At 33.1% G+C, this 27,514-nt stretch overlaps 4 protein-coding genes and 2 long non-coding RNA genes across 10 annotated transcripts; 2 read left to right on the top strand and 4 right to left on the bottom strand.

Moving 5' to 3' along the window:
* Nucleotides 1-2,518: 2,518 nt before the first annotated feature.
* LOC140957543 (uncharacterized) lies at nucleotides 2,519-3,536 on the bottom strand. Its single transcript, XR_012171650.1, has 2 exons — nucleotides 3,338-3,536; nucleotides 2,519-2,705 (listed from the first exon to the last, which is right to left on the bottom strand). It is a non-coding gene; the product is annotated as an uncharacterized lncRNA (long non-coding RNA).
* A 4,587-nt stretch (nucleotides 3,537-8,123) lies between these two features.
* Nucleotides 8,124-11,344, top strand: LOC140956763 (ethylene-responsive transcription factor-like protein At4g13040). The gene is made up of 7 exons (XM_073413625.1): nucleotides 8,124-8,267; nucleotides 9,424-9,483; nucleotides 9,583-9,713; nucleotides 10,054-10,138; nucleotides 10,429-10,603; nucleotides 10,753-10,874; nucleotides 10,955-11,344. The coding sequence occupies exons 2-7, from the start codon at nucleotides 9,441-9,443 to the stop codon at nucleotides 11,068-11,070; spliced, it is 672 nt and encodes a 223-aa protein (XP_073269726.1). The 5' UTR covers nucleotides 8,124-8,267; nucleotides 9,424-9,440; the 3' UTR covers nucleotides 11,071-11,344.
* Nucleotides 11,345-12,229: 885 nt separating this feature from the next.
* On the bottom strand, nucleotides 12,230-17,250 carry LOC140957899 (uncharacterized). 3 transcript variants are annotated; one of them, XM_073415318.1, is made up of 6 exons: nucleotides 17,042-17,250; nucleotides 15,898-16,132; nucleotides 15,699-15,756; nucleotides 13,642-13,742; nucleotides 12,930-13,167; nucleotides 12,230-12,485 (listed from the first exon to the last, which is right to left on the bottom strand). In XM_073415318.1, the coding sequence occupies exons 2-5, from the start codon at nucleotides 16,123-16,125 to the stop codon at nucleotides 12,931-12,933; spliced, it is 624 nt and encodes a 207-aa protein (XP_073271419.1). In that variant the 5' UTR covers nucleotides 16,126-16,132; nucleotides 17,042-17,250; the 3' UTR covers nucleotides 12,230-12,485; nucleotide 12,930. The 3 variants fall into 3 exon arrangements, with proteins under 3 accessions (XP_073271419.1, XP_073271418.1, XP_073271417.1); XM_073415317.1 differs by having other exon boundaries at nucleotides 15,898-16,165; nucleotides 17,042-17,235; XM_073415316.1 differs by having other exon boundaries at nucleotides 15,898-16,154; nucleotides 17,042-17,227.
* On the top strand, nucleotides 13,749-15,369 carry LOC140957900 (uncharacterized). Its single transcript, XR_012171711.1, has 2 exons — nucleotides 13,749-14,245; nucleotides 14,756-15,369. It is a non-coding gene; the product is annotated as an uncharacterized lncRNA (long non-coding RNA).
* Nucleotides 17,251-18,736: 1,486 nt separating the features above from the next.
* LOC140956724 (uncharacterized) lies at nucleotides 18,737-21,131 on the bottom strand. 2 transcript variants are annotated; one of them, XM_073413581.1, is made up of 2 exons: nucleotides 20,916-21,131; nucleotides 18,737-20,600 (listed from the first exon to the last, which is right to left on the bottom strand). In XM_073413581.1, exon 2 carries the CDS (start codon nucleotides 20,569-20,571, stop codon nucleotides 18,919-18,921), a length of 1,653 nt encoding a protein of 550 aa, XP_073269682.1. In that variant the 5' UTR covers nucleotides 20,572-20,600; nucleotides 20,916-21,131; the 3' UTR covers nucleotides 18,737-18,918. The 2 variants fall into 2 exon arrangements, with proteins under 2 accessions (XP_073269682.1, XP_073269681.1); XM_073413580.1 differs by having other exon boundaries at nucleotides 18,737-21,131.
* A 718-nt stretch (nucleotides 21,132-21,849) lies between these two features.
* Nucleotides 21,850-24,935, bottom strand: LOC140957582 (RPM1-interacting protein 4-like). 2 transcript variants are annotated; one of them, XM_073414899.1, is made up of 4 exons: nucleotides 24,609-24,935; nucleotides 22,809-23,339; nucleotides 22,327-22,509; nucleotides 21,850-22,230 (listed from the first exon to the last, which is right to left on the bottom strand). In XM_073414899.1, exons 1-4 carry the CDS (start codon nucleotides 24,612-24,614, stop codon nucleotides 22,207-22,209), a joined length of 744 nt encoding a protein of 247 aa, XP_073271000.1. In that variant the 5' UTR covers nucleotides 24,615-24,935; the 3' UTR covers nucleotides 21,850-22,206. The 2 variants fall into 2 exon arrangements, with proteins under 2 accessions (XP_073271000.1, XP_073270999.1); XM_073414898.1 differs by lacking the exon at nucleotides 24,609-24,935 and adding an exon at nucleotides 24,196-24,341.
* Nucleotides 24,936-27,514: the final 2,579 nt, after the last annotated feature.

Genomic DNA, 27,514 nt, shown 5'->3' with positions numbered 1-27,514 from the left:
ACCATATATCATGTCTACACACAAAAGGCACAATAGCTCCCTTCCATAAGTCAAAAACTCGATTACGAAATATCAAAAAAACAATGATATATAACATAGAAAAACAGTGAAACTATGCATTAATGCAATGCATGAAAATGTGCAAGATATCAGGATAACGAGAGTCAAATGATCGATATCAACAATCATACATAACATGCTCGAGCTAATCCACGACTCATCAGACTATGTCAGGGAAATAACCCTGCCTCGAAGCGAGCAACTGCTTAAGTCAGGCCAATCAAGTAGTCAAACATCTTCGTGACACAATATCATATTATAGATATAACGGATCTCACCCGAAATATAATTGATCTCAATAAAAGACATACTCAATATGATAAGTTCAATTATCTTGATATGTCTAACTAAAATAAAAATGTGTGTAGACAAAATAAGTATTTTTAAAATTTCGCACATCAGTTACTCACTCATAATATGCAAATCAGTATATAATATCACATAAATCAACAAATAACAAATAAATCATACACAGAACCATCATATGTCTCTGTCAGATATCGTGAAAATAACCGATCTATATGTATGTCAACCAATTTAGAGTAATTGAAATCCTCAAGAAAATCGCGGGAATATCAACTCAAACAAATCATCTGAATATTAAATTGAAATTGTCTTATTATCATATAACAATCTCACAAACCATTTAAATTCATTAAAAGTCCAATTTCAACTATTTAGATACTTTAAATTCCTAAAATTCTAACTTTGAATTTTATCTAAAAAATTCACAATATTTGTATTCAATTATTTTACTATATGGACTATTTGTAATAAAATTCAAATCAAATTTAATCCAGGCAACGAATATCTTCAACTTGGATATTTTGCTACTCGAACTATAGGGGGCTGGAAATCGAGCTCGGAATGTTCAAATTCAAAACGAAATTTGAGCTAGGTGGTGATTGGCGGCAGATGCGGTGGCACTTGTTCTGAACCACGCAAAAAGTGACTGGACGTCGGAAAGTGGCCGAAACTTTGTGAAATATTATTTTTTGTAGCTAGGTCGAACAATCTCCGATGGCTTTTCCGAGAGTCACGATTTTACCTAGCAAAAATAATATCAATGAAAATATGACATCGAGGGCTTTACAAGTATGTATTAACTTTAAATTTAGGCAACCGGTGTGGCCACAATCGGCCATCAAAGTTACAAGAATGGTTGAAGTAGTTTGAGAAGAGAGTTACGAGAGAAAGACTGCATGCAAGAGAAAAAAATCGAATGAGGAGGATGATAAAGATGATGGTAGGCATATATATACATGTATGTTCTCTTTCGTTATCATTTAAGTAAAAACTTGATCAAATCTATTTTATTTCGATATTTGTATATTCTTAAAATTAAATATGTATTTTAATATCAGTTATAAATCCGATCTTTTCAAATATATATTCTTAACACATAATTTAATTATTTGGCATAGATATTTTAAATTTATCATTTAAAAATAATTAATCTCAATCCTCACCAAATAAAAAGATAATTAGTATCAAGTCATTACACAATGTTAATTGGTACTCTATGTAATCTCACTATATTGTCCATTTAGAAAGAAGCCAGCTTATTCAGTTTGTAATTTATGCATACATGCAGGAAATGTGTGGATTTAGTGATTGTGGATACAATCACTCATATTGTGCTACGCGACATCTGAAACACTACTACAAAATTAATGAAAATATGCTCTTATTTTCATTTTGAAACGTTCAAGGGTTGAAGTAATGTACATTGTCTTTGGTGTTCGGCTTTAACTTGCTGACACACTGCATTTGACTACAAAATCGATCATACTGCTCTTTATCTCACTCTACCAAAAATTATTTTTCAGATCTTTATACATTTCGGTGATTTCTACATGGACCAAAAAACTTTGATTTATGCGCCTCTACCATAACTTCTTGTCTCATGTTCTTAGTCCCAGGAACACGCAATATATTTTTCATCCAGAGAACGCGGTTATGATCAATTTTGAATTAAGGACATTTTCATTCATTCATTTTTGTCAAGTTAAGATCTTGGTCATTACTTATCTTTACCCTTTTCAAGTGTACATGGTTCCTGCTGCAACTGCTCGAGCCCTTCCTGCGTGCCATAACCCCCAACACGAGATATAAATCAACATGCTCTACTATTAAGCGAGTTTGAGTATGTTTGATCGACCCATATTTCAGTACGTGTAGGCGTAAATTGTAATGGTAACCTTTTGCCGATCACTGAAATGGATGATTTAAATATAGCATCTGTGGTGACACTTACTGAGAATACGTGACAGAAGCAATTGTTTATTTCCAAACTTCACCCTCGACATGCAAAGATACCCTACCTATACTCTCGCTGTTACTACTCAAGTAGGAGTTCTTGGAGATTTTTCTTTATTTAAACACGGTTCCTTGAAAAGTCAAGAAGCATGCTTCAGATATCTAAAGTGAGAAACAGGTGCCAGAGGCATCATATCCATATCATAAACACACGATAGTAATTCCAATATCAAACTCGTGCACTAAATCCTCCATTACACACTGACTTGCAATAGGAAATTAAGTCCAAGCTAGATCCTACATAGCATCCATCTATTACTCATTCATAACAGGTTTGTTTTCATTTGCTTTTGGCTTCTGTTCCCGTGGCTTCTGCTCCAGTTTTCCTGAATGTACATTCAGCAGTATTCAATAAGAAACAGAAAAAACAAGACTTGTACCAATTCCTTTCAATTAAAAATTTCAGAACAAGAAGTTTTCAGCGGATAATATGTTAGTACGAAAAAAGTTGAATCTTGTCAAAAGAAACAGCTCAATGATAAGTAACAGTCATCATGCAATCGAAAAGAGACTGAAATTATATCCTGTTAAATAAAAATATTACAATGCAATCACAAAATCTCCATGAAAACTGAAGCAGGATAACAAAACTAAACAATATCATTTTCATCTCATGTTTACATCTCTAGACATCGTCATCTTCATCCCTTTCAATTCAACTTTTATCATTTCCAACATTTTATATTACCGTAATATTTTCTAAAAAACTAAGCAGAAATAAAAATTAGATACACAAATCTATAGCAAGAAACATATACATTAAAAACAAAGCTCATTACCGAAGCAATTTTCCCACTAAAAAAACATTTCTTGAGGAGCTAGACGTACGTATTAGGGATTTTCTCAAAGACTTCGCAAAGATCCAAAACAAAATGAAACCATTAAACAATCATTTCAAGGAATTATACACAACTATTGACCCAAAAAAAAAACCGTCAATTTACAAAATTGAAAAAACCTCTTGTCGGAAGAGCCACCCTTCTGGCTCAGGAAAGAACGGAAAAGGGGAGAATTGACGTCGTAAATCATTTTAACCAGTCGCTTGCACGGCGGAGCTAACCCTAACAAGCACGAGGTTCAATTGCCTGTCCAGCTGCCTTGTCCCGGGTTGGGTCGATCACACTGAGATAAGATAACCCCCAAGCCCAATAAATATGTTTTTTTAAACACAAATTCAAATTATTTGCACATGCTTTGTTAGATAATAGTACATTGTAAAATTATTCGACGCAAACAAAAAAATAAATAAAGTTATAATATATTGATAGCAGTAAATATTTAAATCAAGCTATTATCGAAAACAAACACTCCACATCATATAAATGATATATGATACTCACGAGAAATTTAGAGTCCGATTTCAGTCAAGGGCGGAGCCAGCATACCCACACTGGGCTAAAAAAAAATTTTATTTATATGTTTATATATATATATATATATATTATGTCTAAATTTTTTAATTTTTGTATGTTATTATTATATGTTTAGTTGTCTATACTGATTCAAAAAAATAACAAACTTTTTCTTTTTATAATTTGGTAGATCCAAATTTTAAGTTGATTTTTTACATATTATTAATATCCAAGTATATAATTTATAGTCTTCTGTATGTGTTTTCTCTTCACGAGTCACGAACGTCATACACTTTGATTAACAATAAATCCAATTCATTTTAATTACTGCTTATCTTTCATAATCTCTAAAAAATCCAAAATGTCACCAAATTTTAGGTTTGTTTTTTCGTTCAATGTTTGTCGATCATTCAATTATTTTATAATTTTATGCTTTTTCCAATCGATAATGAATTAATGCTTATTTTTCGAACGTATATTTTATATTTTATATCATATTTTGTTTTGATTTCGGATTTTGTACACGCTGTTGTTCGTAATTTTTCTGACGTTTTCCCATTAATTATCAATGCTACTTGCTTTACGTAACTTGTGTTCAAACTTTATGACATATTATTTTTAGTTGTCATTAATCAGTGCTTTTTTTTTTTGCTTTATTAATTATAATATATTGTTGCCTACACTGAACCAAGATCCTGGCTCCGCCCCTGATTCCAGCTAGTGTCACTCGTCTAGACGCATGTTTCGAAATTACCTTGAGCCTGAAATCACGAATAAGACCGTTAGAAAGAGGTTAAAACGGTGTCTTAGCGTAGTCCCTCCGACACTCAAGTCAGATACTGAAGTTAAAAATAGAGAGCAGCTAAGGGTGCTACTGAGAAATAATATAGTGAATGAATAATCGCACGGAAGATTTTATGCAATATTATTTCTCTGTGAATATTTCTTGTATTATAGAATTCAGAGTTGATAAGTTAAATATGAATATTATATATAATATAAAAATTATATTATTTTGAAGTTAATATTACACTAAAATCACTTAATGAGTTGACAATGGACTAACCATTGAGAAAAAATACTAATTACGGTCACTTCCTCAATCCTAGTTAATATTACATTATTTATATCTTAGTTGCGGTCGTTGGATTCTCAATAAGAAATGCACGAGATGTGGATTGGTTGACTTTGAACTTTGAACATAATTCACTACAAAAATGGGACTCGATTTCTTGTCACACGACTTTTCAATGTTCATATTTTGAAAGGGTATAAGATAAAATTGAAATTTAGAGATAATTCAATTTAAAAAACTAACTCAAGAGAGGATGTTTGTCCAAATCCATAAATACAACTCATAAAAATTATATCCAACCGATATGATAATGAACAACTGGAGCATGAAAACATTAACAGATAGTCCAACTATGAACAGTCTAACATATAACGATGAGGCTGAGCTTTGATACCATAGTATTCTTAGAATTCTGTCACGTTATTAAATTGTCATACAATATTATTTTTCTTTCTGAATTGCAAAGAAAAATCCTTCTGGAGATTGTTTATTAAGTGTTTTGAAGTAAATTTTTTTGAATATCAAACATTATTTTAGAAAAACAAAAAAATGGGCCCGCTATGGAAATAATTGGTTAGCGGGCGTGGCGATTAAATGGCGGTCGGCTTATCCAACCCCCTATGGAATCATCGTGTGTGTCTCGACGGTATGGCTTCCTTTCTCTCGGCTGCCAACCAACCACATAATAATTATAATCATCATAAACCAAAATTTTGATGGTCTCGTAGAAAATAGGGAGTGAACTATCAAGTTTGTTAAATTGTCAAATTTAGGTACTTTACTATATTAAAATGACTTGATTTCATGGATGACACAAATAAAGATCTGTCTCACAAAATACGACACGTGAGACCGTCTCACACAAGTTTTTGCCAAAATGATAATTACCATTTTGTTATAGTTTCACAAAACTTTGGTTTCCATTTGAGTTATATATGATTTCAAATTTAATTTTTACTTCATAATTTTATTTGAGAGGGCAATAATTGTTTATTTCGGATGAACAATTAAAACGAGGTGTTTGAAATGTTGTAGAATCTAAATTTATGTTAAAAACTTTGAGTTGCACTACTCTGATAATGAAAAACGTTCAATTCTAGGTACACAAACATCCGTGATGAAAATATCAAAGATGTTGTCTTCTAGTTTAATGTTTCATTAAGCGTGTAGGACATTTATTTCACATAATCGACTACGTGTTTTCCGGACAATGTCAAGAAATTAAGGGAAACGTGGTATTTTGAAAAATAGTACATGCATGAATGGATTATAAAACTCCTACAATTATTGATACTCTATTTTACACAATTTTGGAGTTATTTCTATTTTAAAGCTTATCTTGTATCCATATAACACATGAGTCAAGAGAGTGTGGTACATTTGCTATAACACAATTATTTCAGTTAATATAGTCTGAAGTTAATATTTATGACATTATTGTTAGTAAAACAAGCAAAAATATTTCCAAACTAGAAAATAAATAATCGAAGATTATTATCTTTATCTTAATTAAATCACGTGAATCTTTTTTATTTTAATGAAAGTTGATATCATGTGTTTACGATCAAATGACATCACATCATCGACGATAAACGCGTTGGCCTAGCATGGGAAAATCCAAACTGTTTGAAACGTGTTTCTATCAAATTTCTATCTTGTTTGCATTATTTCGTTTTTGGTACTTTAAAATTTACAACCTAAAATATTAGACAAATATTGTAAGTATTTTTTATAGCAAATATCGAGAAAAATAGAGACACGAAGTATTTTTAATTTATTATGTAAATATTAGACAGATATTGTAAGTATGTAAAAATATGTTTTTTAATTCATATTTTTTATTTTATCATATAGGAAAAAAATTTATTACTAACAAACATATATATTATAAATAAAATAAAATAAAATAAAATTATAAGTTATAAATTATTTTAATAATTGGAAAATAATTATTAATCTCTATTCCTTTGAAATATGAGATGAATTAAGTTTAAAAATAATAAAGATAGTAAAACAAAAAAGCTTCATCATCCACATAAAATATTTTCTCCAATCTCTCACACTTAATAATAACTAATATCCCTTTGTACGTGTTGGTACTTATGTAGTTCGAATAATTATTCAAACATTATAGTTTTTGTTATTTTTAAATTAATAATTTTACATATTTTTTTATTATTAAAAGTTCTAGTCATTTGAAAGTATGATAAAGGTATAATTTAATTATATAAATAAGGTTATTTTAGGAATTTTTTTAAAAAGTATCATCAATAAAATTATAAAATTAAGATATAATTGTATTTTTTTTTAAAAAAAACTTCATTAAATCAATTAATAATTAGAAACATTAATTGTATATGACTAACGTCACTTTGTACGCTTCAAGATATAATAATTTTTTTTTTCTTTTCAAATAACTGATTTTTTATATATATTTTTTATTATTATTGATATAATAATTTAAAATTTTAAATATATAGATAAAGATTAAAGATATAATTGAATTTGAAAATATAGATAACTATTTTAGGAAAATAAAAAATTTTGCATCAATAAAAGCTATATAGTTAGGGTATAATTGTATTTTTAAATAAGATTTTACCAAATTAGTTGTATATATATAATTATATTTATAATTTTGATATATTGCATATCCACCGTACATATTTATATGAGCATCGATGATGTGACACTTACTTATTAGATGTGATGAAACATAGAAAATTTGTACACCCAATAATGAGTGTCAACTCATCGATGTTCACAAAAGTGTAAAAATAAGTGTGCAACATATCAACACTACATGTAAGACGATGACATTTATTTGTGGATTGGAGAATATTGCTTGTGGATTTGCGCTTTAACGACGAAGTTCCCGAAATTAATTGTGTGATTTTTTTTATGAAAATTTAAATATTATATGAAAGAAACGAGCATCTGCGAATATGCGTCGCCTCACAATCGATAATTGTGCAACGTATCAACACTGTATATGTGTGTAGATAATAGATTAATCAGTCAAAACCATGCAAATGAATTATACAAAGTAAGATATCAATGTAATCCAACCAATTGACTTGAAATATTTATGAAAATTAAAATTTCCCCTTCCACCAGTTTTTTATTTTGTTCATTTTTTTAAAAAATATTACATAATGCCAATTTTTTTAAAAAAAGTTTTTAAAATAATTAATACATAAAGAAGAGGAAAATTATTAAATTAATATAATTCGATTAAACTGATTTATTTATTTATTTTTCACAAAATATTGTTACTGAATATCTAAGAAGAGTCCTCATAAACAAAAGGTGGTAGATGCATGAGTAAAACACCAACTACTCTCTATCTCTCTCTCTCTAGCTATTCTAACAAGTCAGGCAGTCACCACCTTTCCTTTGTAATCCAACCACGAAAACCTCGTCGCCTTGGTTTCTACGCTCAATCATCAGGCCAGTTTCAGGTACTGTTTACTGCGAAAAACTCCTACGCTTCTTGATGGGTTATTGGGACTTTTTTTTTGGTGAAAATATGTTGATAAACTAATTCTTCTGCATCGGTTGACTTTTAGTTTCTGTGCAAATTGGTTATTTGCTTCATGGGCTCTGCCATTTGTTTCGAAAGTTGGCAATTTTGTGTATTTCGGGGGGGTTGGCATGGGCTTTTCGTCGTTTTCCTATCTTGGTCCTTGTTTGTCGGAGAAGTCTTGTACGGGTTTTGTCGGCACCGGTGGTTATTTGTGTTGTGGCAGGGCTTCCGCTGTTCCAAGGCGGCGGGAAGCCGGCTGAGGGAACTGGATACCCGTATTCATGATCGGAGTATATGACTGAAGGTTGCATGAGGCCCACGTGAGGATTGTAGACCCCACCCTATTCGAAATCAAATTCAAATCTTCATATCGGATGAATTAAGAACAGCAAAAGACGGAGAGGATATAGCAAAGTTTAATTACAAGATAATGGCAATTTTGGGGATCGAGTTCTTAAAACAGAAGAAAGCTGATGTTTTGACTGTAACCGTGACTTCGATTAAGCAAAACTCCAGCTTGACTTTAAATTACGATGCTAAAATGCCGAGGTTATGTGATTTATGAGTTGATGACGAATGGTAAGAGGAGAATTATATTGTATTTTCTGAATGACTGGGAAACTGAGTGAAAATTTCACATTTTCTTGTCTTCCTGGAAGATGGTGGATGGTAGGATTGACTTGTGATTCGTAGTAAATAATAGATTTGGCTTCAATGTATGTCTTACTTCATTATGATTCTTTTGTGTTGGTTATCCTTCTACCAGTTTTAGGTTTGCCTTGAAGTTATCAAGAATTTTGTATTAGTTCATGTAGCAGAAAGCACCATGTTTTTTCAAAGTTTTATTGATCTATTTTAAGGAAGCACAGAACTTTGTTTCTTGTTATCATTTGTATAAGGGAGGTCTGGGCAATTATGCATTCGGATTCCTCGTGTTTGTCATTTTTTTTGTCTTGCATAACTCAACCGTCGACAATATGAACTCATCTTAATTTAATTGCAATTCTTTGTTACTCGTAATTATGTTCTCTATTTTCACTGTCCCCAACAAAATGAGGTCCCGTTAACTCCGTCATCGTCGGGTCTTTTAGGAGGACAGCCTACAGCCATGGTCAGCATCAGAAGACGGAGACTATTAGCATTGTCTTCTGGTATTTCATGCTATTAATTCTTTTAAATTTTTGAAGTACTATGGCCAGCCTATTCAAAACCTTTTAGCATGAGTACTTACTCGATGCATGATTCTCTAGGGAGGAATCCCGTCTTTGCCCCACTTCCCAGAGCTTTTGAGCATGGGCATACTCCCGAAACTGGTGTGGGGAGTGAAAGACCAGACAGTGTTCATCCTTTCCTTTTAACCAATAATGACTTGCCAAAAGAAGTAAGAACGCAGTTCAACGTGCATATTGCACTTCTATGTATGTGATTTCCAATATATTATTTGACATGATTAATTAGTATGAACTGAATATGAGAATGTTACTTCATCTGGGCTAACACACGAGTGATATAATTTTTTGTCATATTTTGGTTTTTAAATGAATATTTAAGTTGTTTGGGCATTCAAAGATTGGAGCTTTTGCTTTTGTAATTTCTTATTTTGTTTTATTGCGTTTTGTTAATTGTTTTAACAGTTGTTCGAAGATGCTGTTGTGCTTTATATTTAAATCATCCACTTTGTATTCGAAATCAGACAATTTCTTATTTTTGGCACCGATTAGGAATCTACCTTGGATGATGGGACTGGTTCATCAAAGGCATCTTCTTCCATTCTACAAGAAGACAACATCTTTCAGCAATTCCCTGGTCCGTTTTTGTTAAGTTGTGGTTCCTGTGTGTTGTCATGCAACGATTTTGACCAATTCTACTTGATATTTTTAAAAAATAAAAGTATTTTTAAGATTTGATGATAGCCATAGTCGAGCTTTTTATAGATAGAATATTCTTATTCAATCTATAAATTACCAGTGTCATTCTTTTCTACTCACATTGTCTGATACGTAATTTGGTGTCATTCTCATTCAATGATTTGACCAATTCTTTCCAATATTTACAGCCCATTTTGTTAAATTTGTCCTCTGTTGCTTCAATGCCAGAGATCAAACGCAGAAAAAGGCACAGGAGAAAACATGTCGAGAATCAAGAACCGTGTATCATGAGAGGTGTTTATTTTAAGAATGCTAAATGGCAAGCTGCTATTAAAGTTGACAAGAAACAAATACATTTGGGGACTGTTGGATCTCAAGAAGAGGCTGCTCGATTGTACGACAGGTTTGTAATATCACAATCTCCGATCCTCTAGAACATTCAACAGTAACTAGAAACCGGTCCCAAACTGTAATATAATTTGAAGTCTCCACTTAATTCTACTCTCTATTAGGACCCTATAGATATAAGAATACATCTTCATGAACTTTTAGGGCTGCATTTATGTGTGGGAGGGAGCCAAACTTCGAACTCTCGGAGGAAGAGAAGCGGGAACTCAAGAAATTCAAGTGGGAAGAATTTTTAGCCATGACTCGTTCTGCAATTTCTTTCAAGAGTAAGCCAGCCTTGTAGAATTTCTCAAATGGTTCACGGGTGATATTAACTTGACAAATGAATTCTTTTTCAAACTTTCAGAGGTTCAGAGGCGAACCGGCCATGGTTCACAAAGAAAACACCAAAACAATGATTCAGAAGGCGAGCAAGCGCACAGCGTTTTTTCTGCATCAGAAGATGACTCATTGGTTCCTTGACTTATTCTATTTTTTCCACTGCAAAGGCATTAGCGTACTTGCCTCTGGAATAACTCAATTCTTGCATACATATATGCACACCTCTACCCTGCAGATCATATAGAAATTTGCTTGAAAAAGTATATTGCTATGTTTTGTTTAGCAGCATAATTACATCATTGAGTTGTTCTCCATTGTATATAGGTTGTCAATTTTCAATTTATGTATGCACAATGGTTTGAAGCAATTATTATATCATATAAATATAAACAAATAGAAGAGGCAAGAGTGGGTTCCAATGTTATGATCAGCTGCAAGGTCTTTATATTTTATACGCTAACAAAGAAAAATCCTTCCTTTACACCAAATGAATGAACCAAAATCTGCAGTAACTTTATTTGATAAGTTAAATTTATCATAAAAAACATGTGTACTGATATACTATATTGTTTTAAAAGTAACAAATATAGTTTTAGTACACTTTGACCTCGATATTGATAAAGAGTAGGTATTTTGTGAGACGGTCGCACGAATCTTTATCTGTGAGACGAGTCAATCTCACCGATATTCACAATAAAAAGTAATACTCTTAGCATAAAAATAATATTTTTTCATGGAGGACCCAAATAAAAGATCCGTCTCACAAAATACGACCCGTGAGATCGTTTCACACAAGTTTTTGTCATTGAATAAAACATATAGATTCCAAATTATGGAAATGACTTTTTGTCGTACATTTGGTGTTAAAAAAAAATCCATGTGTTGCAAAATTAGGGTAATTATTGTTAATATATTACACACAAATAATGTAGTGTAGATTATAACATATAAATACATAAATAATCAAAAGTCTAGTCAGATATTTCATATCCATAAGCCACCAATTTTTGTATTTTATGTCCAAAATTTATTATTTCATTTTTAACAAAAAAAAAATCCAAAGTAACAAAGTGAATATTTTATTTTATATGATAAATTTATTAATTGATTTTGAAATAATTAAATTTCACTCTCACTGACTTATAAAACTTCAATACATTTATATCCTCATGAGTTCTTGCTGACCAACCCCTCAGATGATATTTTAAATGAAAATTTATGTATATACGACTAAATCATGGAAAACCATGACATTTTCACAAGATTGCCATTCCCGATTCCCCATACTTAAATCACATAGTTGACTCCAAACATATGATTTACCCGTTTAGACTCGCCGCCGAGCAATTTGGACAAATACAGAGTGCAATTATCCACTGTCCACTTTAATCAAAGGTTCAAGAATCTGAAGTTAAATATGCTTCGATAGTAATGATATAATACATAAAATGGAAAAATAATATCTCCACTGTCTTCGCAAAATAATTCTTCCATATATGCATCATCGGCGACCGTTTCCAGGAAAAACTTGCACTTTCCTATTCGAACCATTAAATCTGCATGTGATGGAAGGCAACACATAAATCCAGAGCAACCGTGTAATATAAAAATCTCGAATTTGACTCCGTTCACCAAAGACTTGATATGTTGAGTTCTTTCAACAGTAAGAACCGTCACAAATGTAACAACTTAAGCCAGTTTCAATACCCGAATATAGAAGTCCATAACAAATTGATCTAACATAAAGACATTGGCCCCTAAATCAATTGTTTGTAGTATCTGTGAAACTTCTACAGCACCAAACATATAGCTTGTTATTTCTTTAATGAAAATAAGACAAAAATCAACTTCAGGAATTAACGTAACATACAAGAGGCCGACTAATCTTAAAAATCTAATGATGCCTTTTATCGGTCATTCCCTTAGCCCACCCCCAACCCGCAGCCCAAAAGTCACTGAATAACAAGCGAGCATACAGATAAAGAGACAGACGGACCGACCTTAAGTACTATTTGTGGCGGGAAGATAAATTCTAATCATGTCTTTCATAGTGATTTTCCTCCTACAGGTAGGACATTTGCCCTGAGCAGCTATGGCAGCTTTGATGCATGCTTTGCAAAAAATGTGACCACACTTGGTGGACGTCTCCTCAACCAATGTGCCCATGCAAACTGGACAACTAAATGTAGGCTCCTTTGGTGGCGGCGGCGTCACTGTCGCTCTCTGTCCTCTGTTTCTCTGAAGTTCACAAACATCGGCAGGCAACATAAGATATAGATTTCAACACGAAAACCTCCCAGGAAGAGGAAACATAAGAGACAAGAATACCAAAGTAGCTTACGGAGTTCAACTCAGCAAACTAGAAGTTTAAAATTACAGTCATCTTAGCAAGAAGAAAACACCATGCACAAAGCTAAACATACAGAGCTTATTAGCAAAGACCAATATCAAACAAACATGAATTCATCCAGAGCTACGGGGAGCAGTTGTTATAAAAAAAAAATACCAACCGCACAGGAACTGGACGTATGCCATGCGGACAAATCGGCTGGTCAAAAGCTAAGTAGTCCAACGTTCATTAGAGTTAATGGAAGTATGCAATGAATTCAAAGAAGATATCAATCACATGAATAATTATAGCTGATATATGTTGATATGAACAAACAAGAAAAACTTAAATCACTAAAATTGGCAGATGCAAAAATATGTTACCATGGAATTGGAATTGCTACTGCCTTCTAGATTTATGTAGAAATCGCAAATTGTTTGGCTCGTAGGAAACCTTGCACGCTTGTTGCGAGATGGCCTTTCTTCTGAAACAATTGTTACTTACTTAGCACATTGTTTCCTCACATTTGAAAATTGGAGAAAGAAGAAGAAACCACAGGATCACTAAAGCCAACAGTATAACATCAGAAGTGTGAAGCATAAACAGGCCTAATTAACTTCAGATTCCGAACAATTGACCAAGAATAGACATCCTTGAAGCAGGGGGACATTACCAAAATTAAAAAAGCAAGTATTTTATTTCTGGTTAACATGTCTCAGCTTGCAACTTCTTTTAAACCATTGACATTATTATATCACTTCGACTAGTAAGAGCAAAAATAAAATCGAAAAGAAGATCCTGCACTAATGTAAAAACTACCACATGCAACAATGCCTCAGATGATCTAGAATGGAGAATAACTAGAAAACGGGTGGTTCTAATCTCCAAGCAATCTAATAATGAACAAGTTAATTACGTGGCAAAGATAATAAATCCTTACACAGCATTCACAGACGTCACTTTTCCAAATTATAAAGTTATATAAGAGTAATAGGACCGAGCGCTTTTAAAATCTTTTAAAATGCATAGCAACTCAAACACCACGGTTAGATCGTTCTACCAAGTAGGGACAATTATTGCATCCAACAATCTCCCTCCAAATAATTGCACTCCTTGCAATCAATGAGAATCGAACTCGTGACTTTGGCTCTGATACAAATTGTTAGGATCGGAGCGAGGTCATAGGTTCAAGTCTCCCAAGACGCATATTTCTCTTCTTGGGAGGAATGTTGGGTTCAGTGTGCATGATTGAGAGTGTTACTGGGATGGGTGACCTCCTGAGAATTTCTCATGCGTCAAGCTGCTAACGTTGATCCGCTTGATCTGGTTGGCTAAGTGGACCGTAAAAGAGTGACACCAGATCTTAACGAGTAATATTGTCTTTGCTGGAGACAGAGCCGACGGTAGGGAAAGGGTAAGGAAATAAGGAAATAAAGTTGTGTCTTGGCAAACAGCTATAGCTTTTGGCCTAATGGTAAGCGCTTGATCCTAAAAGAGCACACTTGAACGTTAAAGATTGGTTTATTTTAAAGAACTCAAAGGAAAATCAATTTTTCTATTTCTTTTTATTGCACTAAAATCTTAGAAAATATTTTCAAATCTAAGAATTTAAAAGTTATTGAGCAACAAAACATACTCTGATTTCCTCCACAAGGGACAAGCGTGCAGAGTGCAACGGCAATAAAATCAAGCAGGATTGAAGTAGATGAGCATGAATTGCATATAACCATTTATGATACGATTTGACAAATTTGACTTGAATTCACTAATTTACATAGGTGATCCCTTGTTTTTATAAAAAAAAGTTAATCACATAAAGCCAAAAATAAGAAACAGGGGAAAAGAATTTGGAAGGAAAATGTTGACCAGGAAATGACATGAAAAATTCATCATCCATCTTGAAAATGGTAAAACCACATGTTTGTGAAATGTGACCCATATCTCATATCCACTTGCTCAACATCTATCTTAACTGAATAACGAAAAAAAGTTCACATTCCATCCCTAAATTGAAGTCCTCGATATTAATTAAAGCTATTATCAGATCTGGATTGAATCTATAAATTTATGTAAATTCGAGGCAACATTCCACTATATCTACCTACTACCTAGTACATAAAAAAAATATCCAAGTTTCCCAAAAGATTTTCAACAATCATTGTTTTCATCTATGTTTTCCTTTTCCATCATTCTTCTCAAATTTCTCCGTTTTCCATGGAAACAACTGTTTATGCAATACGTGTTGTGCACATCTTTTTGAGTCCATAATTAACATAATCATCATTAAGGAATGGGGATGTTCAGAAACAACATTACGCCTCATGTCAAAGGAGGAATGTTCATCCACAAATTTGCAATATAAGCTAGCCCTTGCAGGACCTCCAAAATCGGAACAAGATAGACATTTTAATAAAGTTGAAAACACCGCAAATAAATTTACCAGATTCAAGATCAACCACAACAGTATGTCCATGATTTCTTCTCGAATTGTTTTTAGCCTGGAATAAAATTATCACATAGTTACTGCCTGATTATACAAATGCATGCAAGAAAAAATTCAACTAACTACTAGAAGAGCAAATGAAGACAACAATGACAAAGAAGAAGAATAAAAAGTGGTGGTAAAATATATGCTATACTTCTGCAAAAGCCCTTGGGGAAGATATGATAACATCATCATCATATGCATCCAGGTCAATTGCTGCAGTCAGTGGTGGGTTTCCTTCCTGCCTGTCCTGAGAACTTGCGTGATTTGAAGTCCCCTCCTGACCACATGGCATTTGGGGCACAACATTAAGATCGACATCCAACATTGGCTTCCTCCGTCTACCCCTTGTATACCTCCTGACTCGATCCTGGCTGCTCATGTTATACCTAATCCAAGCACTCAAATCTCCTAAAAGTCATCTATGGCACCAACTTAAATCAAATTATTGAAGTATCCACAAAATGTTTTGATTTGAAGGAAGGAAATTTTAACAGATAGGAACTGATAATGAATGAATCGGCAAAATGATATATATTACAAAGTAAATCTAATGCTAGACCGTGAAACACAAAGACAAACAGCAACTTAACACCTCCAAACTCACAACCCTAAATTCATCAGCCTCGTATCCTTCAGATTTAATGTTTATAAACAATTCTCACTTTTCAGCTCGACATAACTTCAGGTTCAAAACTCGTGCAAATTAAAATGATTCAACTTTAACCAAGTCTAAACTTATCTATTTTAATACATGCACAAATCACAAGTTACATAGAAAATGAACACTGGCACAAAATTTTGTCGTCCAATCTCTCCCCATAAACATTAAAAAAGAGTTCAATTTTCTTTAAAAAAATTCCATTTCTCGCAAAAATAATGGTCGCGCCCAAAGCGAGCCATCCAAAAAACAGGAGCTTTCTCTTATCAAACTACAAAAATTACAAAGGGATTCATCGAACTCGCAAAAATTTCGAATCTAAAGCAAAAACAAAAGGAAAACGAAAAAAAAGGACTGATTAAACCGACATTGAAAAACACATAAGGTCGGAAAGTAATGAAAAAAATGGAAAATTACGGATTCCATAAAACCTCGACATCCATGGCACCCATTGCCGACTATTAATCACACCGAAAAAGCACAAAACGATCGGTAAAGAAACCAACACTTGCAACGATGAACTTACAAATCCAACATTTATCCGATCACACGTAAAGCGACTGCTAATGAACAACAAAAGGAGCACAACTTTTTTCACGATTAAATCCAAAATAAAATCGAGAAGGGGAAATCTAACCTGATTTTACGAGAGCAAATGGAGGAAATTCCAAGGTATGAGTTCTAATTTATTGAGATTGTGACAAAAGTTCGAAAAGATTTGTTTAGCAGTAATACGTAAAGGCGAAAGAAAGGTAAGTTCAACCTTACGGACATCGCCGACTTTATTACTACCCGGGGCGGGGGTGCGTCATGGGTGACGGGTGGGCGAGCCAAGTTGCCAACGCTGGGCCGGGTCCCTTGTAGACAAATAAATATTTAAATTTTAAGTATATAATTTTAATATATAAATAAATTAAATAAAAATATGAGCAAATTACATAAATTCTCATTTTTGAACGTGCGTTCAGTTTTTGATAGATCTATTTTTTCCTACAATTTATGACTAATCCAAAAAATATTTATGTATTTCCTAAGGCTACGTGTGTTTTTCGGATAAAATTCGGTAAAAAAACAATGGAAATATCGAGTAGATATATGATATTGAATTAAATGTTTTAAATATGACATTAATATAAGATTTTTGAGTACTTAAACATGTATAAAAAATTTTGATATTAATGACAAGTCTTTTCGGATGAAAATTTGGCATAAAACCTTGAAAATCTGGTACTATTATATGATATTTGAGTATTAAATATTTTAGATTTGTCACTAATATATGATTTTTGAGTAATCAAACATATATAACAAATTTTGTTATTATTGACACATTTTTTCACATGAAAATTGATACAAAACATTAAATATGTGTCTGATATATGATATTTAATTATAAACTCTTTCAGATCGGATAGTAATATATAATATTTGAGCACACACAAGTGTGATAAGTGTTGATATTAACGTAGTTATTCTAATTTTATACTCAAAATTTTATATTATGTATCATATTTAAACCAATTTCTTTTGCAATATCATATATATGTTCCAAAATTTCAATGTTTTATACCGAATTTTATCGGGAAAAATAGGAGTGCTGAAACATTTTTGTGCAAATCATGGACTGCAGAGAAAATTTTGGAGACTAAATACACGTCTAACTATGCTATTGAGAATTTAAAAACAAGTCTCCCTGAAAATAATTAATCGTATTATAGTCATTATCCATTCAACAAATTGTTAATAATTATTATATCAATGTTCCAGCTATCATCATTATTATATATTTTTATATATTATTAAGCATCCATGAATGTATATTAATAATAACAATAAACATCTAAAAGTTCACATCGCGTTAAACATATAAATCAACTTGAAGTTTGATAAATTCAAACTCAAATCAAAATTTATTTAAGTTCCATTTAATTTGTATGAAACCTCAGTTCGATAATTTGAAATTATTGATAAATAAAAAATAAAAAATTCGAGGGCTTTTGTTCAAGTAAAGCCATAACATTCGGGTTGAACTCAAAATCGTGTTGCAGCTCATGAAATAATACTCAAATAAACTTGAACTCTAATTTTGGCTATTGAGAGTCAATTTGGTTTGATTGCCTGTGATTGACAAATGACATTTGAAAAAGGACAAATTTATATACATACTATATATTAACTCACAACTCCTTATTAATCTGACAAAATTACAGCAAAATATTACTAAACACTAGTTTTTTACACAGAAAGCATTTACCTATGTACTACATATAAGACACACACAAACAAAAACTTTGCTTGATCAGGCATTATGGGAGACCGTAATATCTATATAAATCCAATATAAAAATGCATGTCAATGGATGCCATACAACTGAACCAGACCACGAAAAAAGCGCCATCTGAGTAAAGGTGCCATTTAATAAATGTATAAGTAACACAACAGACATCTATCAGTGAATAACAGAATAGAAGTTGAAAGGAAAAATAAAACCACAAATAGATTAAGAAAGCTCGTCACAAAAGGTTTTTTGTCAATCTAATCATGAATCGATTTATTGCGCCTGCCTCCAAAACTATCCAGGATGACTCGAATAGCTCATGAAAATACTCAGCTCCCGTCTCCTCAGCAGCACTTCTGAAAGCAATTCCAAACGCATTTCCTTGAACTGCTCCTAGCCGTGGTTTCCCGCAGATACCAACGATTAAGACCTTATGGTCTTGCGTGTAGCAAATGCATATCAAAGGCTTCATTCTTGCTCCCTTCTCGCGTAAAGCATCCATCAGAAAGTACCCAAATTTTGTCAAGGATTGAGGGAAGCACAGGAGCTTCGTATCCGCACACTCTTCGAGCTTCACCCACCGGAACTTACTTCCACTTCTTATCGAACCTTTCTTCGTTATGGCTGAGCTCCCTTGCCTAAGAACCGCCCTTTGCACCTTAATAGCATGCCGCATTCCTGTTTCAAGCTTGTCGAGATTGCTCAAGGACAGGGCATCATAAGCTACCCCAAATTGCTTGGAACCAGAGGAGCCATCTGCTTCAACCGATGACTCTAAAAGAGCTGTCACCCCATACACAACATCTGCAGCTGAAACTTTCGAGCTATACCCATGAAATAGTAAGAAACCTCGGAAATAAAAATCAGTGAGCCCAAACTCTGGTAGATACTGTTCAAACATATCCTTCATTTTGTGTTTTATCTCTACGCTCATGTACTGAAACTTCTGTTTGCACTCCTCCCGTGCAAACCCCATCCGAGCTAAAAGAAGCTGCATCTTTTTCAATCCATTGTCACTCCAAGTTTTCAACTTAGTAGCTATGTAGGAAGAGCATAGCATTGAATCAAATAAGTTCCATTCTTGTAATAACATCAGCCTTGGCTCATCCTCATAAGCAATTCTAGAGAAATCAGGCGCCACAACCTTTGTACCATCCTTGAGAGTGATTGATGTAACAGCATCCAAATTTCCTGAGCTGTTTATGTGTTGCTCAAGCTCCATCACCCCGGCCTGGTATCTTTCATCTGTTAACCTCTCGTGTACAAATTGGTCAGTCAAAGCCACACAGGCCAACCAAAGCAACTGAGTTGTGTTCTTTCTCAATGAGTGTGAGAGATCATACATCAAACACCCTGATGGCTTCCCATGGAAAGTTCCCATAAAATAGTACTCTCTCTTCAACTTTCGAAAAAGCTTAACTGGGTCATCCGTGTTTTCTTGGGAAACTCTCCTTTTCTTTCTGTTCCTGCCCCCACCCTCCCCCTCGCTGTCGCTTTCATTTTCATTCTCGCTGTCCAAATCATCCTCAACTTCGTCGTCACTATCCAATTCACTAGCGTTAGCCAGAGCCGATACATCAAATTCATAAGCTAAGTCAGCTTGTAGCTCATCATCTTTCGTGTAAAGCACCACCACAGAATCATTTTGATCGCTTAAATTGTGTAAATGTATAGGCCTATGACTGTCTACTACAAAAACACGAGCTAATGGTCGAACTTCAAGAACCCTTCTAAGATCCCTATGGCAACCCCAGTTTATCAACAAAATGGTCACGGGATCATCTGACGAATAACTCAAATTATGTCCAGCATACTTGTGAATTTCCTTGAAACTCGAAACCGGATAACACGCATACCTAATTGAATCTGATTCCAGAACGTGACACATGATCTTCAAAGAACACAGTGAATCTACATCTGAAGTCGAGGGGAAAATTAGCACAGGCGCGGAGGAAGCAGAGGCTAATGCCGATTCCTTTAACCTCTTGTAAAACGACTCAATGCCTTGCTCCCTCACCATACTTTCCCAGCCCAAATCCCACCAAAAAATCAAATCTTTTCCGGGACAAACAAAAAAGATTTTGTCGAAATACTCAAATTTCACATGGGCATTGAGTGAATTACTCAGATCCAATCAGTACGGAGCGTATAAACTAACAACACAACAATAACTCATGTTCATTCTGTGGAAGAACACAACGTACAGAAGAGAGATCGATTCACGGCATGTACCTGAAAAGCAGCTCTAGGTGAGGATTCATTCATGCATTCATGGATGCTTGAACTTCAGTTTGTGCAGATGCTTTCCAATTGTAGGAGCGCGTAAGAGAAAGATTTGAATTGGTTTAAATCTCATTGACATTTTTCGTCATCTCGTTTCAATTTTCAAATTTCAGAGAATTTTCGGAATTTTGAACGGCCGCCAAATTTTGGCGGTGAGATCTACGTTTCTGGATGTCGATGGAAAGACCAAAACGCCCTCCCTTACGAATGCTTTCAAGTTTCAATGTTCGTTTCAATAATTTGTTAGTACACTTTTAACATGAGGCCTTATATGTAATCATAATAAGAAAAAAATAAACTATATGCTAATTATATTTAAATTATAATTTTTTTTAAAAAAATGATAGAAATAAAAATAAAATATTACGTAAATTTTTATTTTAAACACGTCCATTTTAGATATCATTTCAAATTCATAACTAAAATCATTTTTCAAAATCAAACTTTCTAACTAAATCAAATCAAGTCCATCAATCCAACGACGACATCGATTAACCATCTGCTAATCTCGAATTTAGTTAGTGACGATAGTGTAGTTATCGTTTTTCCCCCCTAAATTATGAGGTGTTTTGCGGATTGCTCATCGCTTTTCTTGTAATTTACTCTAATATTATAATAAATCATAGTTTTCAATAAATAAAAAAAAAACATGGATTAATGTAACAGTTCACACATTAAAAAATATCGGTTGGAGAAACTACTAAATATTCCATTGCGATATTGAAAACATCAATGGTAACTAAAGTGACCACAAAAACACATGTACTTCAGCTGAGTACTGGTAGAGCTCAAACAAAAATATATTAAATTTGAATCAGAAAGTTAATAAAAAAAAATATAGGGAGTGCATCTTCTACAACTCAAGAATGCAACGCAAGCTCACAAAGTAAACCAGACTTGATGAAGATTCAACATAGTTTGTCAAAGCAAACAAATTGAAAATTGGAATGAAAGAATCTACCTAACAACGGTTGATCTCTCTCTTTTCAGCTAGAGTATACAAGGGGAGAAGAGCACAGTACAAGTAATCACTAGAGAGCAGAGACGACAACAAAGAAGAAGAATAATAAGAACAAGAAGAAGAAGCGATCTACAAAGACCTCTAGTTTATTGTCCAAAAGAAGCACACTAGTTGTAACTGAAATAATGCCACTATCTTTGCATCGTAATAGCCTTTCCGAGCTAATTTACACCTTTAGCATAGCTCGAACTCTCACAGAAAACGATGAATCATCTAGTTTTACCACCAAGGGCAGCAGCATTTCTGCATTAAAGACAGCTGAATCAGTACTTGGAAACATTCAAGAGTCAATAGAATGACGAGTTAAATGATGCTGGAAGCAGGTATTGGATAACCAACCTTTGGTTGATTGGATGGTTGACTGCGTGTTGGATGAGAAGAATGTCTAGGTGTGGTCGACACGTTTCCAGGCCCTGCATTCCTTTCATCCCGAACTTTCTGGAATATATCGGTAAAATTTTCTGCGGACTGAGGATCAGTCTCCCAATTACCAAATTTTGGAACTGCTGCGGCTTTATCAGGCTGCCAATTGCAATGCACACAATTAGAAAGATCCAGCCGGTCAAATTGTTTGGTAAGCATGATTTGGTATTAGCCAGGGAATAAGAACCACAGCCTTTCACAAAATGCGAGTTCTATTTGATGGTAAAATGAAAATAAGAAAATGGTTCTTCAAAGGTAATATGCTAATATATCTGTTAGATCTTTGATTCCAGAACATAATCTTCATAATCTCACATTTCGCTCCAAATATATACTTTTTACTACTAGCAACATATATGGAATAAAAAAAGCTCAAGATAATCAACGTGACAACTTACACTGTCATCTCCAAGATTAGCTTGTCTCATACGCGATTTTCCAGTGGTACCTTGACTACCCTCATAGTTCCTTCCTTCCCAGCCCTGAGATCCGCCAACTCTCCCCCCTACTTTTGCCTGCTGATGAGAATGAAGTGGTGATCGTTCAAAGCTTTGCTCAGATCCTGCACTAGGCCTTGGGGATCGAGTTGCCTTCGGTTTACGGGCACCGTAATTTGATTCACTAGCAGCTTTTTGACTCGTATTTTCATTTTGAGCTGGAGGATTACCGGACTGCCTGAAACCTATGTCTTCACCTGCCCCCTTCACAACAGGCTCCTCAGGTCGAGTTCTCGTTCTTGATGGAGAAACAAGAGCATTAGCAGGAGCAACAGGAGAAGAGTTGACGTTTTCAAACATCTCAGGATTCTCCTGGGGCTCGTTCGGGTTGATCATCTTTCCACCTCTGGTTTTTCTTGCTTTGTCAAAGTAAACTGTGTAAGGAACGTTGTCTTCACCTTCCCAGTTTCCAAATTTTGGCACATTTGAACGCTGATTTCACAACAAAATGATAATGTCATTACCTTTTACTAAATGCAAATAATTGGCTCTTACACGAGAAACTCCAGATATATGTTTCCGGCCAACAAGGAAAAGAAAATATTGTAGTACATTCACAAAATATACTAACTACCACGCTCTTTACGAAAAATAAACAATATTTATCAAAGAACACAAGTGTTTTAATTTATTAATGCATTTTGGGCAGATATTCGGGCATCCATATAATTTCAAGGCCGTAAATTTACCATTTAACACATCTGTATTTCATGTTTTAAGATGGATAAACCCAAGAAAAACACAACCACATATACATCGTGCGGAACAAAAATAATGAAGGTTTTATTTAACTTATAAACAAGAAAACACTAGCTTTTCTTGAACTAAATATAATCCATTACCCCTCAAATTTAACAAAACTGTTGTTCAAGACTTACAATCCAAAAAATGACGCAAAAGATATCCCTTGTTTTAAGAGCTTCGACTCGACAAAGAAAAAAAATACAAAGTTGTGTTAAAACAGTGGACTAAGATCAGCCACAACATCCAGCACGAAGAATCATAGAAGCAACATTTTGCCCGTTATACTATTATTTCGACTTAAAATTGAATCATAATGATATTCAGTTCAAGAAACAAAAATCAAAAAAAATATGCTGTCATGTGGAAGTGGATGTAAAAACCAAACTAGAACCCAAGTTTAAGTTAATTGCTTATCTAAACCAAAATGGATTAAAACTTTTCTACACATTTCAAGTTTCAATAACCAATTAAGATGTAAACCAATGACGCCGCAGCAAAATCAACATGAATCAGGATCCTCTCTCTATCCATGCTTATATTTTACATCTATTAAATTTTCTGCAATCATTTCCCTGTTTACATTCTGCACTAGATCTGTTGATTTCACAACATTCGTGAACAATTCGATCAAAGCAACCAACCAGGATTTAGTTTTCACGTGCAAGAAAAAACACAGAAAGAAAGAAGTAAAATGAAGGGGTTAAAAAACCCAATGAAGTGCGACAGAAAAAAAAGGACAATCTGGACCAATCAATCAACTTTTTCCCCAATAAATATCCAATCCAAGTACTTATCAGAACCTAATAATTCAAGATTAAAGTTCAAAATCATGAATTGTTGTCCAAACTTATCGACCAATCAGCATCATTAGACTTGCAACAACAAGAAAAAAGATTGAAACTTTGCAGCCAAAAACACAACCAGGCAGCAAACCATGTTCAAGAAATGTAGACTTACAGCCATTTTCCTTCAGCGAGACTTCTGCGGAGAAACCCAGAAACAACAGAAGAAAAAAAATTCAAAAAAAGTTTCGAGGGAAGAAGAAATCTAGCAAAAACATCAACACACCAAGCTTCCCCAAGAAAATGAAAATATAAAGCAACACCACAGAAGTAAATTCAAGGATGGGAGAGAGAGAGAGAGACCAGATGGACGGTTTAAATAAATGATGAGGGAGAAAGAGGTGTTTATGAATGAATCAATGATTGACCGGAGCCACCCGTTACGGTTGACTGTTGGAATCCTCCCCAGGAACCAAGTCTTCACTCGTCTAGCCGTTGAACTCGTCAAGCTCGTCTACCAAAACCAACCCCTACACAACGGAGGTATAGAAAAAGTCTTGATTCAATGATGCAAGTTTTATTAATTTCGCTCGTTTTTTTCCTCATATGAAAAATAAATTATCATAACAAATCTATGTCTTTTTTAAAAAAAATTTAAGCAAAAGAAACCCACAAAACCATATTTAATACATTGGCTCACAAAATTTTCCAATTTGATCTCAAAATCATTACGATTTTTGTTTTAAAAATGTAAACTTTCCAAAACGGCCACTAGCATAAAGTAGCAATTATGAAGTTAACTCGAAACTAATAATACAAAAATTTAAAAATAAAAAAAAGATAGAAAGTGCTGTTAAAATTTCCAAGGGCCGTTGAAATTTCAATCAAGTTGGTAGGTTGAACTTGATCATCGATGTGGTAAGAGGTGAATGAATTAAAATAGTACTGCTTTAAATTTAGAGAAGAAAAAAAAAGGTAACAAAATAGACTTATTCGACTTTCTTGTGACTTGGACATCAGAGGTAGTGTGAACCTTAATTATATTTTAATAATAATAATAATAATAATAATAATATAATTCTTAAATTCATGCACACTTGTTTACTTTGTAATAACCACGTTCCCTCGTGTCCAAACCTTTTCACACATAGCTAGACAAATTCCCGTCTTGTAATTCAAGTACCAAAAATTTATATGAGACGGTCTCACGAATCGTATCTTGTGAGACGGATCTCTTATTTGAATCATCCATGAAAAAGTATTACNGCTTTTATACTAAAAGTATTACTTTTTATTGTGAATATCAGTAGGGTTGATTCGTCTCACAGATAAAGATTCGTGAGGCCGTCTTACAAAACACCAATTCGTAATTCAATCTTGAAGTGTTCAAGTGTATTAAGAAACCATGTTATTCGTTTGACTAATTAGTTGATCAAGACAATTGATAGGTCAGAAAAAATATAAAGAAATCAAAATATTCCCATGTTTTGGAAAAAAATAAGGAACTTTAGATTTTTAAAATAATTGGTAAAAATTAATTTGTGATTAAATTGAAATTCTTTTGCATTTTGATAATTTGGACATACTAAATTAGTTTATACTATGTCTGTGTCAAATATATGTAATTAAGAAAATAATTAAAAAAACAAAGTTCACAAACATAATTACAAATTTTTTTTTTTGTTGCGGTAGATTTTAGGTTTGTTCTTTGATCGGATTGCATGTAAATTTTTTCTAGCACATTAATTATTAAAAGCAGTCAATATATTTATTTAGAATCAATTGATTCAATTTTACTTGAAAAAAATACTTCTATAGCCAACTAATGGATTAGAAGTTAAAATATATAAAAATTGTTCAATTGAATTTCAAATAGAGTGGCTCGTGATACACTATTTTAAAAATACAAGAATTCGACGCGCGCGCGCACACACACACACATATATATATATATATAAAATTTTGAAGCACACACATCATGGACACTTATGTGAGTACCGATCATGTGACACTCATCTATTGAATGTACAGTGTTTTTATGTTTCATCGCATCTAACAGGTGAGTTTCACTTCATCGGTGCTCGTATAAATGTGAACGGTAGGTGTGCAATATATCAAAACTGTATATGTATATTGTCTACTAATGAGTGACACTCACTCATTAAACATAATGAATCATACGATATTTTCAACGATCATATATTGAAATTTGTTATTATATCATCAAATTTTGTATTAAATTTATCATGAGATTTTGATAAACAAATTTTTTATATTTGATTTTTTAATAACTGAACAAATTTAATTGTACATATAACATTATTATATCTTAATAAATAAGACGATTAATAAATAACATAACAAACTATTGCTTTCTACATTTATGTACGAGTACCATGAATTTAGCTAGCTAATAGCTGGCTGTCCTATATTTATGTCAAATTGTCTTTGCCCGTTGACTATTCAACATGTCAAAGTCTGACCGACGACCAAGACCCCAAACACTTTCCTCCTCAAATTGTTTGTCTGCTCACTATTAATTTTAATCTTTTCTTTTTTTTAGAAATAATTTGATTAGTTTTATTTTTATATATCTTAACTTAAATAAATTTTATTTTTTAGTCTTTTTAATGTATTATATATTATTTTTTTAAAAAAAATGTATCATATATTACTTTTTTTTAAACGTATCATATATTACATTTTATAGTATAATTTAACATTCCTATAAATAATTATAGTTTTCCACGACTAGGATGATAANCAAAACACTAAATTCATCCTATATTACTTGTTTGACATCAATATTCTCCTACGTGATTAATGTGACAAGAATAAAATTTATTTACATACATTGAAATATACATAAAAATAAATAAATATAAACTATATATTGTTTTCCTCCCATTTTGATGTATTTTAGATCATATTGTTTATTATTTTTTTCTTTTTTGATCAATTAAATTTTAGTAATATGAACTTCATTCTCTCCACGTGTGCACATAGAAGATAATAAGTGCCAAATGAATCATATTCGAAAACATATAACTCACAATACTATATTTCAAATTTTCCTATATA

This window comes from Primulina huaijiensis, chromosome 14, assembly GCF_012295235.1.
Source record: "Primulina huaijiensis isolate GDHJ02 chromosome 14, ASM1229523v2, whole genome shotgun sequence".
NCBI lineage: Eukaryota > Viridiplantae > Streptophyta > Magnoliopsida > Lamiales > Gesneriaceae > Primulina > Primulina huaijiensis.
Note: the sequence above shows the minus strand (reverse complement) of the source record. Positions and strands in the feature narration are given on the sequence as shown.

Coding starts and splice junctions, on each gene's coding strand:
- LOC140956763 (XM_073413625.1), top strand. CDS start 9,441: ATGGTCAGCATCAGAAGACGGAGACTATTAGCATTGTCTTCTG. Junction 9,714..10,053: donor ATAATGACTTGCCAAAAGAA/GTAAGAACGCAG, acceptor GGCACCGATTAG/GAATCTACCTTGGATGATGG. Junction 10,139..10,428: donor CATCTTTCAGCAATTCCCTG/GTCCGTTTTTGT, acceptor CTTCAATGCCAG/AGATCAAACGCAGAAAAAGG.
- LOC140957899 (XM_073415318.1), bottom strand. CDS start 16,125: ATGAGCAGCCAGGATCGAGTCAGGAGGTATACAAGGGGTAGACGGAGG. Junction 13,743..15,698: donor TGTGGTTGATCTTGAATCTG/GTAAATTTATTT, acceptor CAATTGTTTCAG/AAGAAAGGCCATCTCGCAAC. Junction 13,168..13,641: donor GTAGCAATTCCAATTCCATG/GTAACATATTTT, acceptor TGTGAACTTCAG/AGAAACAGAGGACAGAGAGC.
- LOC140956724 (XM_073413580.1), bottom strand. CDS start 20,703: ATGGTGAGGGAGCAAGGCATTGAGTCGTTTTACAAGAGGTTAAAGGAA.
- LOC140957582 (XM_073414898.1), bottom strand. CDS start 24,219: ATGATTGCAGAAAATTTAATAGAT. Junction 23,340..24,195: donor TTGCAGAAAATTTAATAGAT/GTAAAATATAAG, acceptor TTGTGAAATCAG/CGTTCAAATGTGCCAAAATT. Junction 22,510..22,808: donor CTAATCTTGGAGATGACAGT/GTAAGTTGTCAC, acceptor TGCAATTGGCAG/CCTGATAAAGCCGCAGCAGT.